The sequence below is a fragment of the Ictalurus punctatus genome, chromosome 24 (assembly GCF_001660625.3).
Source record: "Ictalurus punctatus breed USDA103 chromosome 24, Coco_2.0, whole genome shotgun sequence".
Taxonomy (NCBI): domain Eukaryota; kingdom Metazoa; phylum Chordata; class Actinopteri; order Siluriformes; family Ictaluridae; genus Ictalurus; species Ictalurus punctatus.
In genome coordinates this window covers 16,248,232-16,262,842 of record NC_030439.2, presented here as the reverse complement: position 1 = coordinate 16,262,842, position 14,611 = coordinate 16,248,232, and the positions used below count along the sequence as shown (strand labels likewise).

The following is a 14,611-nucleotide window of genomic DNA, read 5'->3' as shown; positions in this document are numbered from 1 at the left end:
AGTACTGTTTGGTACCTTTTTTTTCTGAGACTATAAGACCAGACAGTGACAAGGACATGGTAGTGTGTTGTGCTGGTACGAGTATATAAAGCACATTCTCCCCGTTCTTCAGAGGTTTCCTCTGGGTACTCCGGTTTCCTCCCGACTCCAAAGACGTGCGCTGTAAGCTGACTGGCATTTTCCAAATTGTCCCTAGTGTGTAAATAGGCGTGTGTGATTGTGATGGGTTGGGTCCAGGGTGTCCCCCTCCTAGTGCCCTGAGTTTCCTGGGATAGGCTTCAGGCTGCCCCATGACCCTGTGTAGGATAAGCGGTATGGAAAATAGATGGATGGTTGAATTTAGGATCAAAGAGACATATTTTCAACCCTGCCCAACCTCTCACCCAGCTCGGGACAGCTTTCCTGGCTGTCCCCTGTGACTTGTATCTGGTAGGCTACACTGATAGCAGTGCAACACACAAATAACACTGGTAAACCTATCATGGTGCTTTTCCATGAATGGATGTTTTGCATAACAACAGATGAGTGAGCTACAGTAATCTGTTGTATGTGCTGTTTATTGTAGTGTAGTTATCCAATAATAAAATAAAATAAAATAAAATAAAAAACACAAAAAATGCGAATAAAAACAGGGAGGATTATAGTTACAATCCATCATTTCCATTTTAAGCTTTGAAAGCCAACTATGAGAACGACGCGCGCCAGTGCGCGGGCCCTTTGTGTCGAGAACGCGCGTTCACCTTAACGTCATATCGCGCCGGTTGTGGCGTGAACGCGCAACTCCGGGAGACGCAGTCGGTTTATTTCTCTCACCGAGAACGCGCGAAGTGAACGGAGGCCAGGGCCATGATGCGACGGTGCTAGCGTCGAAATCTGCCTCCCATCACACACGCCCCCATCCCCCTAAAATATATATATATATATTATGTATATATATATATAAATAATAAAACCACCATGCGGATGCTTTAAGGAGCCTCGGAGCGCTGAGATCTGTGCGTTATATAGTGTTTTGGAGGTAGAGCTTTGCTGCGCAGGTGCGCCGTTACGCTGCGGCAGGATGGAGTTCAAGCAGCTGGTGGACGCGGCGGAAAAATGGTGCTCAGGAAACCCGTTCGAGCTGATCTTCGCCGAGGAGGTGGACGAGCGCCGGATGGACTTCTACGCCGAGCCTGGCATTTCATTTTACGTGCTTTGCCCCGACAACATGACAGGAGGTACCGACACTTTTGTAAGTACGAGTAGAACGATGTGTGTGTGTGTGTGTGTGTGCGGGAAGGGGAGGGGGCTTCAGAGGGAGTGTGAAGGCCTGTCTGTGATTCTGCATGGGCGTGTGGAGTCTTTCGGGGTAATCTGTCCCAGAAAATGAAATTGAAATAAAACTAAAATTAAAAATAGGCTGGTGCTGTAATAATGCCACTTTGATTCTGACGCCCAGTTATTAAAATAGGTTGCGCAGGTAATGAAGCTCCATCAGTGCCGCCATTTCAGACTGGATGACGGCGCACAGAGGCATTGTGTCAGCAAAAGGTTTACAAGGTTTAATGTTCCCTCTCTGGGCCTGTCATGGCCGCATGAATAGTTGATTATAAGAGTGAAGTGCTCTCTTTCCTCTCCCTTCTCCTTTTTGTGATGTGATCCACTGTGGCAGCGGCTCCCAGTATCAGGTGTTGGCTTGGCTACCACTTGGTCTGACATGTTAGCAGATAACCCTAAGCATATAAGCATAGCAACAATTTTTTTTACATTGAACAGTTGTTCAATGTTTCGAACCGTTCTTTATATAGTTTGCGCTCCCCAATTTTACACCCTGGTTCTCTTTCTCTTTCACTCACACAAATGGTATGACAGAAAATGCATAATAATTTGCATGACTTTAAAAAAGAAAGAATGAACTATTGTACATTTTCTTCGACTTCATTTCTATGAAACCGAACTGACTATTTAGTATAGCTTTCTTGTTAGATCATGTTGTCGCAAGACCCCCGCTAACATGCTTAAACACTCCATACCTAATCAATATAATGCTGCGTGGTCATCAGTACTCATAAATAACCTTCCTCATCTGCAGTGTCCAGTTACTAATCCTGATCAGCAGGTCCAGAGACAGAAATGGACAGAGAACCAGAGAAGCCAAACCTAGAATTTGCCAAGGCACCAACCACAAGTGCATTTACAATGGCTTTCAGATGCCAAAGCCAGCTGGTGTAAACAGGCTTGCAGGGCTGAGCACTTTCTCTATTGAGTACAAAATACATACAAATAAAGCTAAATTTTGGGTATTCAAATTATTTGCTGTTAACAAATGACCTCAAGTGGATTATTTGTTACTTTTGTGGAAGTAAGAACACCATAAGTTAAAAAAAAATAATAAAAAAAATACATGGTTATATTTAAAAATACACACAGTGGAATAAAGCAAAGTCTGGGGCTGATTTCTTTCTAGCCCAGAGTGTAGAGTCACACAGCATACTGGTGCAAATTTATTTAATCCTCCTTGGCTGAGACATCCATGATATACGTAATCATGTCATGCCTATGATGAGACCCTGTACTATACGTCTCAACCATAATGATTTCATAATAGTAATGCAGGGGTACTGCCTTTTTAGCCACAATATTCAATATCGTGACCAGCTGTCACTGAAGATTTCTCTAATCGTGCTGCTGGAATGAGTATTCAGTATAGTATTCAGTATTCATCTGCATCTAGGACCCCACGACCTCATGCGAAAAACTTTAACAAACATTATTCCCTCCAGTTCTGTTGAATTGTTTCTTTAGACTCATAAAAAGGATTCCTCAAGTTTTCTTGGGATAGTTATAGGATCTTACAGAACACTCTCTGAATGAGAAAGAGATCTGTTGTACGCTCTAGGGTAATGCATATAGAAAAGAAAGGGTGCTGGATAATACAGAACCCCTTTTTTTTCTCTTAATAGTATACTAATGCAAAGATGTATCTATAAAAATAAGATAATAAGATAAACAGTTTCCTTAGTTTTTCTTGTCTTTCAAGTTAATTAAAAACCAAAATGGGAAATGTTCGCGGCTTTAATCCTGAACTGTGGCAGTAGTACGTGTTCACACTTAACAAAGATGATATACAAATATAGACCCCAAACAGGAGGTTTCTCAAGTGTAATCATCATGTTTAGAAGCAGTTCCTATATAATTAGTAGCAATTCTTAAGTATCAACCTGATAAAATAATGCTATACCGTATGTGTTTTGCTGGTAAAGGGGATCTCATGTCTTCATAGAACACTCCAATATGTGGGTTAAGCTGATGATTTCCTTCCAAAGGACTTCCTCTAAAGGATGCCAATAGAAGGATCAAGTCTGTCTACCCAGTCTGGAATTTGCTGTCGGGATTCATGCCGAGTTATTAAGTAATGATTTACAGCTGTCCTTACAGCTCTAGCAATGTTGTGAAACTGGGCTTTAACCCATGAAGCCCCATGATGTTACTCAGTAAGTACAGTAAAATGAATGGGAAATGTCTGTAATTATGCTGCTGGTCCTGGGGGATCCTGATCCAGCAGGTCCAGGGAGCTTAAGGGGTTAAATCTGGCACCAGTTTATGATCTTAGTTACTTTCTCTGATTGAAAGACTGACTCCAGGATGGTCTGAGAAATAAGGGAAGGTACACGACATTTTCAAAGCATTCTCAGCATTAAATAGCATTTCAGGACCACATGGATACACATACATTTCTGATCTGAGTTCTGTTTCACCTGAATTTACAAGCCTAAAGAAATGATCGGTTTGATACATTTGACTAAAAAGAGGTTGTGAACTTATGAAATCTGAAAGTTATTTAAGTTGGATATAAGATACTGGAACCGTTGATTTCTTTGTGTGTAAGAGGTTATATGTAGGGAATAAAACACTTCGGGGCATGCTGTTGTAGGAAACTAATCAACAAAAGGTTGGTGTGACGTGGCTAGATGCGAGGCGAAGTTACTCTTACCAAATTGAAGTTGATTATTTTCCAATAACATCGTGTTCCAGTATGTTGTACTCCACAGCAGTTTGCCAATGACTAAAATGTTTTAATTAATTAATTAATTTTTTTAGTTTATAGCTACATTGAATGCTGTGGAATATTTCTATATTTATAACTGTATTTACATTTTAGCAGCTATAAACAGCCGTTATCTCACCGGACGCTGTTTGTCACCGTAACTGTTTGTCATATTACAGAGAAACTGGGACATCCTCTGTCCTAAAGACTTTCCCGTGGTTGAAAATTGACTGTTACAAAGAGCTGACACTGGGAACTCCTACCATAAATATTACATAAACATTTCCTTACAGAAAGCTTCACCATATCAGCGATTACACTGTATGTTTTTCTTTATTAAGTAACATTGTTATGAATCTGATTAGTTTATTATCCTGTGAATTAGTCATTGCTGTGAAAACATTCATTCACACATGTGATTTGCAGTTGGCACTATTGTCAGAGCTGCTCTTGTAGAAAATTAGCCAACACCTTCTTGGCAATCATATTTGATAACTGTGGTAAAAAAAAAAAAAAAAAAGCTGCATTATCCATTCATAACTGTATAAATGACAGCATTGGATCTGTGGATGGTGGCAAACTGCTCACACAATCAAATTAATGCCAATGCTGAGGCATCAAACTAGGAATATTTGTGATCAGTTCCAAGAGGGAGTGGCTTGGCTCTGTTCTTTTGCATTACTCAGCGCTCTTCTCCAGCTATGCCAGTGATAGTCACTGGGAGAGTGAACGCATAAATTTTTATAGTTAGGATAGCTGAGTTGGCACTGAATATAAATTTTCTCTCTGCAGTTAGCTGCTATAAGGTACTTTGTCCATTGTTTTTTTTTTCTTCAGTCAAATGAAAAGCTACTACTACTACTTATATTGCTCTGATCTTCGTAGGACATCAAAACTAAAATATAACGGAAAGCTGTAGATTAGCACATGTATTCATTTCAACGGCTTCATCTGCCATTGGAAGAAAGAATAAGTACCAGTATGGTAACCCCTTGAACTTTCACCTCGGTTTATTATTGAGGGTTTTTTTTCATCTAAACACATATTAATCAACACCGACTATGAATTATTCAGTGCTAGGGTGAGGAATGTGAGTCTAAAGATCTCCTGGGAGTTTAAGCGGGTAATTGATAAGATTAATGCACCAGTGATAAGAGCTGAGAGTGCCATCTAACCAAACAAGTACAAGAGCTCTGATGGTGCTGATATCACTAGCCTCCAAAGTAAGGGATATTTCTATATCTATAAGAATGTAATTGTATGATGTCATTTAGAAGTGATGCAATCGTATGTTGAAATAAAATACAATAGTGATTTATGTGGCTATTCTACTGCCATACCATGAGGAACCACTAGGGTTACCTACTATAGGGTTATCTATATGGCCAAAGGTTTGTGGACACCTGACCTTCACACGATTTTTGTGCTTTTTGAGCAGACCGTTCCTTCTTGGAAGGCCTTCCACTAGATTTTGGAACATGGCTGTGGAGCCATTCATCCACAAAAGCATTAGTGAGGTCAAGCACTGATATTGGATGAGGAGGTCTGGGGTGCAGTTGCTGTTTTAGTTCATTCCAAAGGTGTTCAGTGGGGTTGAAGTCAGGGCTGTGTGCAGGCCACTCGAGTTCTTCCTCTCCAACCTTGGCAAACCATGTCTACATGGACCTTGCTTTGAGCACAAGGGCATCATCATGCTGGAACAGCTTTGGGTCTCTTAGTTCCAGTGAAGGGAAATCGTAATTCTACAGCATACAAAGACTATTCTATTCAATTGTGTGCTTCCAACGTTTTTGGCAACAATCTGGGGTGTAATGATCAGTTGACCACATATATTTGTGGCCGTATAGTATACAGTGGTGCTTGACAGTTTGTGAACCCTTATGAAAATATGACCTAAAACGTCATCAGATTTTAAAAGTCCTAAAAGTAGACAAAGAAATCCCAATTAAACAAATGAGACAAAAATATTATACTTGGTCACTTATTTATTGAGGAAAATGATGCAATATTTACAAAAGTATGTGAACCTTGGATTTTGGTATCTGGTGTGACCCCCTTGTGCAGTAATAACTGTAACTAAACATTTCCAGTAACTCTTGATCAGTCCTGTACATCGACTTGGAGGAGTTTTAGCCTGTTCCTCAGTAGAGAACAGCTTCAACTCTGGGATGTTGGTGGGTCTCCTCACATGAACTGCTTGCTTCAGGTCCTTACACAACATTTCTATTGGATTAAGGTCAGGACTTTGACTTGGCCATTCCAAAACATTAACTTTATTCTTCTTTAACTATTTTTGTGTTTAGGGTCGTTGTCTTGCTGCATGACCCACCTTCTCTTGAGATTCAGTTCAAAGACAGATGTCCTGATATTTTCCTTTAGAATTCGCTGCTATACTTCAGAATTCATTGTTCCATCAATGATGGCTAGCCGTCCCAACCCAGATACAGCAAAACAGGCCCAAACTATGATACTACCACCACCATGTTTTACAGATGGGATACGGTTCTTATGCTGGAACGCATCCATCCACAAAACATTTTTCCGATAGCCTTCTGGCTTGTCCACATGATCTCTGAACAGCAGAAGGGCAGTAATGTTCTTTTTTGGAGAACAGTGACTTTCTCCTTGCAACCCTGCCATGCACACCATTGTTGTTCAGTGTTCCTTTTTATCAGTTCTGTCAAAAAATGTGACTGGTATGGCATCACAACATGTGGTTTGTTAATTGTTGTTACAGTAATGGCAGTTCTGATTTCATTAAAGCCTGAACCTTTGTGTGAACTAAAAAAAAAGTCAAGTTAATGCAAAACAGACTTTAAGTATGACATGTATTTATTGTATGTTTATTTATATATTTTTTATATGTGCAGCCTGAATAAAATATAAATATCATTTTCAAGAGAGTTAAATCGCTCACTAAACATTTCACTTGGGGGAAAATGCAGATGAGTGTAATGTGTATTTGCTGAGTAACTTGATGTCTGTGCTGTCTCTGTGTGTGTGCGCGTGTGTTTAGCATGTGTGGAGTGAGAGCGAGGACTGCCTCCCTTTCCTGCAGCTGGCACAGGATTACATCTCCTCCTGCGGACACAAAACCCTGCTGGAGGTCCTTGACAAAGTCTTCAGATCCTTCAGACCTGTGAGTGCTGTTCATTACCAGGGTTGGGAGCGCAATATGATCGAAAATACTTTTATTTAGAGCTTAAAAACATGTTCAATGTTTGGATTTGTTTTAATGAAATAAATAAATAAATAAATAAATAAATAAAAGATCACAAGCTTTTTATAATCGACCAATTGATGTGCAAGACAGTGGGAATTACTGACAGGGGTTAAAGCAATGCAAATACGTACACACATGATGCAGTATTAGACCATACGCACATCATAATAAAACTAAAGCTGAATCCCAGACATTTTCTCCACTTTAGAAATCTAGGCCGGATGCTTTTTTACGGTCCTGATTCCGTTACTCCCTAAGCCTGTTCATTTTACACACACACACACCCACACACACACACACACACACACACACACACACACACACCTAAAACCTAGTGCAGGGTGCATGATTTTAGCCCTGATTTCCCAGTCACAGAACAATTTTGGGGTTCTTGTGATTTGGCATGTCATCCTCAAATAGTTGCAAAAATAAAAACAAACACAGCATGACTCTAGGCACAGCACCGTTTAAAAGTAGCTTTTATATATATATATATATATATATAAAATACAATATACTTTTAGTTACGCATTTCCCCAACCAATATTTCCTTAACATTTTTCTCTTTTTTCTCTTTTTGCTATTTCCCAGTAGAGACAATGTCACATGGTAGACTGCGCTTGCATTTTTGTTTTGGGATAGTGGGATTTGGGAATCAGTCATGCTTTGACAGGGATCCACCAATCAGCTGATCGAAAGGGATTTAAGTCATGTAGTGTGAAAGGGTGAGCCTTTCTGAGATTTTGAAAGTCACATAGTGTACACTCACCTCAGTAACCAAACTATTATTTTTTTTTTAAATAAAAGCTACAGTTTCTGCATTAAAGTGTTTTGTTTGCTTCAATTTGTTTTGCTCAGATCTTTTTACTTTCTTCATTCACAACTGTATTTGCACTGTAAGTGACTCAAAACACTCAATAGTGCAACCGAATATGCCGAAACATAAAAAAAAATAACATGCATAAGCACTCTCAAATCAATAACATCATGTTCATGATGCACCTGCTTTATAAACAACAACAATATTTTTGACAATTCTACATTATGGTAGCAATGACATAAACAGCTTAGCAGCACATGATTTGTTTTGAAGGTCAGCTGAAGCTCATCATTAGCTCCTGATCAGGATGAGAAGGTAAAAATAGGACAGCCGCAGTGTTTGTGGCGTTTTTATAGCTATTACTGACATTCTGTGCTGAGAGATCTGAGGCTGCAATTTCCTGTGTGTACACAGCGAAGGGTGAATGAGTCCTTCCTACTCAATACAAACTAAAGGTCACGGGATATGTATTGGATACACACAGTGGTGTTGTAATGAAATTCCTAGTCTGAGTTGACTGTAGATCCCAAAGTCTGTTCTCTAAGTCTCCTGAAGGAGGCCAGGTAGGGTGGGGGACGACTCTTGCTACCAAAGTAACTCAAGTAGCATAGTTTGAATAAGAAAGGAATAAAAGACCTGGAGACATGCTGTTATAGGAAAATAATCCACAACGTTGTGGTGTGATGCAACCCAACATGAAGCAGATTTACCATTACCACCCTGAAATGGATTATTTTCCTATAACTGCACATTCTAAACTGTTTTATTCCTATTCCACAACAATTTGAGCTGGTTACCATTTAAAAATTATTAATGAATGACATGTACCTTTAATCATCGCTTTTTTTGTTTGTTTGTTTCTTCTCCTCTGTCTTGAAGACTTTCCTGTGGTGGAAAACCTACTGAATGATACAAAAGCTAATACACTGGAGACTCCTTCCATAAATGTTAAATAAATGTCTCCTTACAAAAAAACAACAACTTCTCATACATAAGATCATGTGCTGATAGACACTCAGATACTACATTTCTGTCACACATTCTGTTCTACAAAAATATTCGGACAGGAATCATATTTAGGCAACAAAAAAAAGGATTGTTGTCCCTGTTAAGTTATGTGACGTGAACATGTCCCTTGTAATGAGTTGCAGTAAATAATACATTTTATTAAATATTTATATTTTAATATTTATAAGCTTTTATAATATTTATAAGCTTTAAGAGTTTGTATGAACAACGGAATGAACAGTATGTCGTTTTCTAGCTCCTGGGTCTTCCAGACATTGATGACGACACGTACGAGCAGTACCATGGAGACGTGGAGGAGGAAGCAGAGCCGGACCATCAGCAGATGGGTGTTAGCCAATAATATGCTCATGGAGGTGGATTGACCTTCCACGGGCCAGAGCGTTGCTTCATTCCCTCTCTTTTTTCCTACTTCCATGGCATCTTCACATTTCTACCGTTTTATGATATGCACTATCTCTCTGTCTTACACACTCGCACATATGCACCACAGCTTGTTATAATGCACGATTCCACCTTTTACCATGTTGCAAAGAAAAACATCCTCAGTAGACCGCCTATGTCCTTCTTGTTTATTTAATAAGCCCCTGCTGGAAAAATAATATGGAAACCATTTCAGGCTTTTGTTGGTTCCTTGTGATAGGATTTTTGTGTGATGGGCTGAGATTGGTCGTAATGGTTTAACAGGTAATGCGTGACTGATTTTAGTTGTGCTTAATGGTTTTCTAACGGGATTCAAGAGTCTTAACGGTCTCTGATGTTAAAATTAGTGTAATAAGCTGTGGTTCGCTTGTGATTTAATGGACCTAGTTGACTTGTTACAGTATATAATTCTGCATTTCAGGCTGTGTGTAAGAAAACGGGAAAACATTTATAAGCTTATCTAGTTCAAACTGAAAAATATTTCATTCAGTTAATATAAATATTAGAGATGGCACAACACCACCTTTTCTTTTCAGATACCAATCCGATATTTTTTTTCCTTTAAACAATACTAAAGTTTAAAATGTTCAGGTTTTTTTTTTTTTTTTTTCACTGAAAAACCACCTTAAATATATAGAAAAAACACATGGCTAAAAATACCACATACACAAAACCACAGCTCAGCTAGACTTTTCCCACACAAATATAACATTCACTGCAAACAATTGAATACCTGTTTATAATGTAATAACTAAATATAATAAACTGTAAAGCATACTTATAATTAAATCAATCAAGTTAAATCTCTTTATTTGTAAACATTTCGATTTAAAAAAATAAAAAAAATCTATTCCAAATCCAATTCCAGGATTGGATCGAATTCTGTTTTTCTCCCATATCCAATCCATAATTTTCATTATCAGATCAGTGCCATCTCTGATAAATATAGCCTGTATATATACTGGATCTAAAGCTGAATACACACCTAATGCACACTTGGAAACCATTAAAACCTTGTGAAATTGTTTAATGGAAACCACCAGGTTAATCCCATTAGGAAGTAAACAAATATTTTTGTTTTTTAAGCAAGGAGGATTATGGACCATACTGTTATTGCCATTAAACATAAATTCATTCATCGAGTTCTCCTGCATACGAGACATAACTAAAATAACTTGGGGAATAGTTAAACAGGTACATTAAATGTATCTCTCATCTTAACGATGATGAATAGAGCTTGTCTTTCTGAATGTCTGTAGTTAGAAAGTCTTGATTGATTTTCTAGTGAGTGGTGAAGAGGTGTTGTAATGTCTGAGACCAATCAGTGAAATTGATCAAACTCTTTGGAGTACTCATCATCAGCTTTGTCCTTTATATCTCAGTATCCTTGATCATATGGCCATGGATTGAATAGGAATAGTGATCCCAGTAAAGCTCTCAGCCTGCGAAACTTAATGCATAATAGCCCTAGATCAGAGATAGCGTGATTGCATTTTCAGCTTTCTGTAAAGACAAGCTTTCGTTTGCACTTATGCATCGTGGTTACTTTTCTTTTTGGCCTTCAATAGTCTTTGATTGTATTAAACTATAGCCTACTTCAGGCATGTTTTCACACAAATCATGGCTAATTATAGACTTCCTCCATGATGTTTTCCTCCCAGACTACGCAAAAGTAAAAGCCTGAGTTGAGCTTTAATGTGTGAAGTACAATAAGCGTGAACATGTTGATCTGAAGCAGCATCCTCTTTTTTCATCCTCAAGTGCTGACTGAGGAAAATATGATCCTCAACCAGCACTCAGTCTTCATGATTAAAGGCACTGAACTGTCTGAATCTGACACACCCCACAGCAAATTCTTTCTAGACCGCTTGACCAATGTAAACAGGTTAGTAGGACCAGCAGGAACATCACATGTTGTTCCAGGATATGAAAAAAGCTGATATGATCCTGCTGACTTCATACATTTAGTGCCGACCTAATGCTGCCATCAAACCCCTGTATCTCCTATACACTCACTGCTTCCATACTATCTTCCTCAGCATTACGTCATCCATATGTACTGAAGTCTGGTGTAAGATCAATCAAAGCTACTCTTCTATGTTCATATTTATTTGATCATCCAGCTTTAGCACTCTGCAAGCTTTTGTATACCCCCCCTCCTCCCCCAATGCAAACCTCTGGGTATTTACCCCATTAAAACAACTGTCATTATTTTAATGAGATTGAGTTTTAACTAAAGTTTGCTTAAAGATGTAATTTTATAATTTGTCTTGTTTTATCCCATGCTTTGTTATCTGATCTGTTTCGTCCTCAAGTTTGTGTATGTTCCTAAATTAAACCATGTGGAGGTGACATTCTTTCAGCTTGTGCTATTCCCTCAGTGAGTCTCCCTTTTTTGCTTTTTAAGGTACAAACATGAACAGTTTTTATGTACTGTTTTAATGCAGCTATAATATGTTACGTTGAATACACATGATAGTATAATATAGACAGTCATTCTACGTGTCTACATGGCGTTTAACAACAGACATTGTCACAAAGCAGCTTTACAGAAACCCGGATGTAAATTTATATTTAGATCTCTCATGAGCAAGCCAGAAGCGATAGGGGCAAGGAAAAACTCCCTGAGATGACATGAGGAAGAAAACTTGAGAGGAACCAGACTCAAAAGGGAACTCCTCTTGTACATAACGCACAAGTGAGATTATAAATCATTACAGTAAAGGGTGTTCAGTGTAAGCAGACTTTGAATAAGTGTCCTGGGACAAGCACAGGACTGTCTTTATAGTTACAGCAGCAGTTCTTATATGCAAGTCTACATTATTCAGGTGAGATTATGCATTGAAGCAAGGATGAGATTTGGGCATAAACTGTTTTTGGGAAGTGCAAATCTTTAGGGTGTCCATGTGGGAGCATCAACAGGAGCAGAAGGAGAAGCTCTAAGCAGAAGCAGAAGTAGAGCATCAGGATGAGTTTCAGAGGAACCACAACAGCAGAAGTGAAGAATTTATGAATTTTAATGTTGTGTATCTCAATTCTACACATACCATTAAATGTTTTGAGACCTTGTCTTTATTTTATCATTGTCCCAAACACATCTCAAAGAAATATTTTGAGAAGGTGGCAATGCTGGGTGTAAGTCATTAGCCATCTGAGAATAACCCTGTCACACAGCTATGGGAGGAATTGGATCGAAATGTTTAATAGACATATCCATCCACCATCACAGACCTCTGGGATATCCTGCAAGAGACCGAGCAGCTCTAAGAAATGGCTTGGAAAACTGGTCATGTAAAAGGTGGGTACAACATCTAGAGCATCTAAGACAGTTTGTTGCCACAATCATTCATGTGATACTTTTTTTAATCCACTGAGTTATTGAAAACCAATAAAGAAAAGGCTCATCTATTAAAATTGGGTATATCTGAACAAAAACAGTTAATAGACATAGATGGGTAAAAAAATAAAATAAATAAAAAACACTATTGACTTAAAATGAGAAAAAATAAGAGTAAAATTGACGGAATCAGAAAGTTTTCACCAATTTTAACAAGGAAATGTGGAATAACAGTCTCTGGAAAATAAAGGCAAGGTGTTCCAACTGCTAAATGCCTCGCACTGTGGACAGTTCAAGCTTGAGGAACATCTAGGAGCCCAGTGCCATATAACATAGATGTATGTGCAGGGATGTTGAAGTGAAAGACTCTAAAAGTCCTTCACAAGCAATATTATGGAAATGGTAGAAATAATTGTTGGTGAGTGTCCAACGATAAGGCTCAAAACTAAGAGGAGAGCTAAATGTTGCACCAATGTCTTTATCAATCATCCCATATACATTAATGGTCCAAGAATCTAGAAACTAAAGCCTTAATAAGTACCAATAAATAAGTCAAGAAGACTCAGTAAGTACCAATTAGTACAAATTCATTTACTACAAATTTACAAAGCATAAGTGGTGTCACGTCTCGTGACAGAGCGGAAGATAAGGCGGGATGCAATCGCAGTTTAAACAGGTTTATTTAAGAGACAGACAGGCAGACAAATCCAAAACATGATCCACAAACGTAATCCAGTAACATGCAAAGTTCCGGCCATCGGCAAACAGGCATAAAGGGGCGAGGCAGGAATCAAGGTCGCGGTCACGGAAATACAGGGTCGAGAAACAAAACAAGAAACATGAACAAATGCACTTGTCGAAATGTCACGATTGTCCACAAGGGAAAAGCAGGTGCTCGCACACCTGCTCGTGCACGCGCGCTCACATGCTCCACGTCACGCTGCTTAAATGGGAACTTGTGACAAGTGGTAACAGAAATCAATGCATCATCAATCTAACATTAAAACCAGAGACTGTGATGACATGTGATATGGCTAAGGTTGGCATGTAAATTAAGAAGAAGAGCAGGCAAAAGACTAATCCCTCAGGAACACCTTTTATAACTTTAATTAAAAAATTAAAATTAAAATTAAGTAACAGACATCAAAATGATGTCTGTTAGGAAGAGAAGATCTGAATCAGACAAGACAAGTCCTATACCATTAACTGACAGATGGTAAAAATGTATGTCATGATTTACAGTATCAAAAGTGACACTGAGATTCACAAGTACTATAATGATGATGGCTCCAGAGTCAGCAAAAAAAGTTCTGTGTACATGCTTTTTTGATTTAGAGATATAAACTGGCTGAATACGAAATAAAATGAGCAAGAATTTGTCAGGGAATATAAGGTGGTCACACTGTAACCAAATTACAGTGAGGCAATCGGGAGTGGCTGAAATATTTACCCGATTTCACCTTTAAAGAAGTTAAAAGACTTTTGCTTCCTGAAGAACAATCATACCTGGACACGCACAACAGTTGTACAACACTGTTGCTGAGGATGGCATCATCTGGACAGTCTGGGGACACTTGGAAGCCGTGGAGATGGCACTGGACTGCAATTGATGTGGGCAGTTCTGGTGAAATGTCTTGGGACTGTGTTTGCGGTGATGTTTTTGGACTACAATTGCACAACGAGATTGTGAGCTCAAGTCCCCATCGGTGGACAGTTCATCATTTCAGCGGAATAGACTTCATGTTGTGACTGTGG

General features: G+C 38.7%; 1 protein-coding gene across 1 annotated transcript; it reads left to right on the top strand.

Moving 5' to 3' along the window:
* Positions 1 to 763: 763 nt before the first annotated feature.
* Positions 764 to 11,879, top strand: mturn (maturin, neural progenitor differentiation regulator homolog (Xenopus)). Its single transcript, XM_017454202.3, has 3 exons — positions 764 to 1,231; positions 7,044 to 7,166; positions 9,335 to 11,879. The coding sequence occupies exons 1-3, from the start codon at positions 1,061 to 1,063 to the stop codon at positions 9,437 to 9,439; spliced, it is 399 nt and encodes a 132-aa protein (XP_017309691.1). The 5' UTR covers positions 764 to 1,060; the 3' UTR covers positions 9,440 to 11,879.
* Positions 11,880 to 14,611: the final 2,732 nt, after the last annotated feature.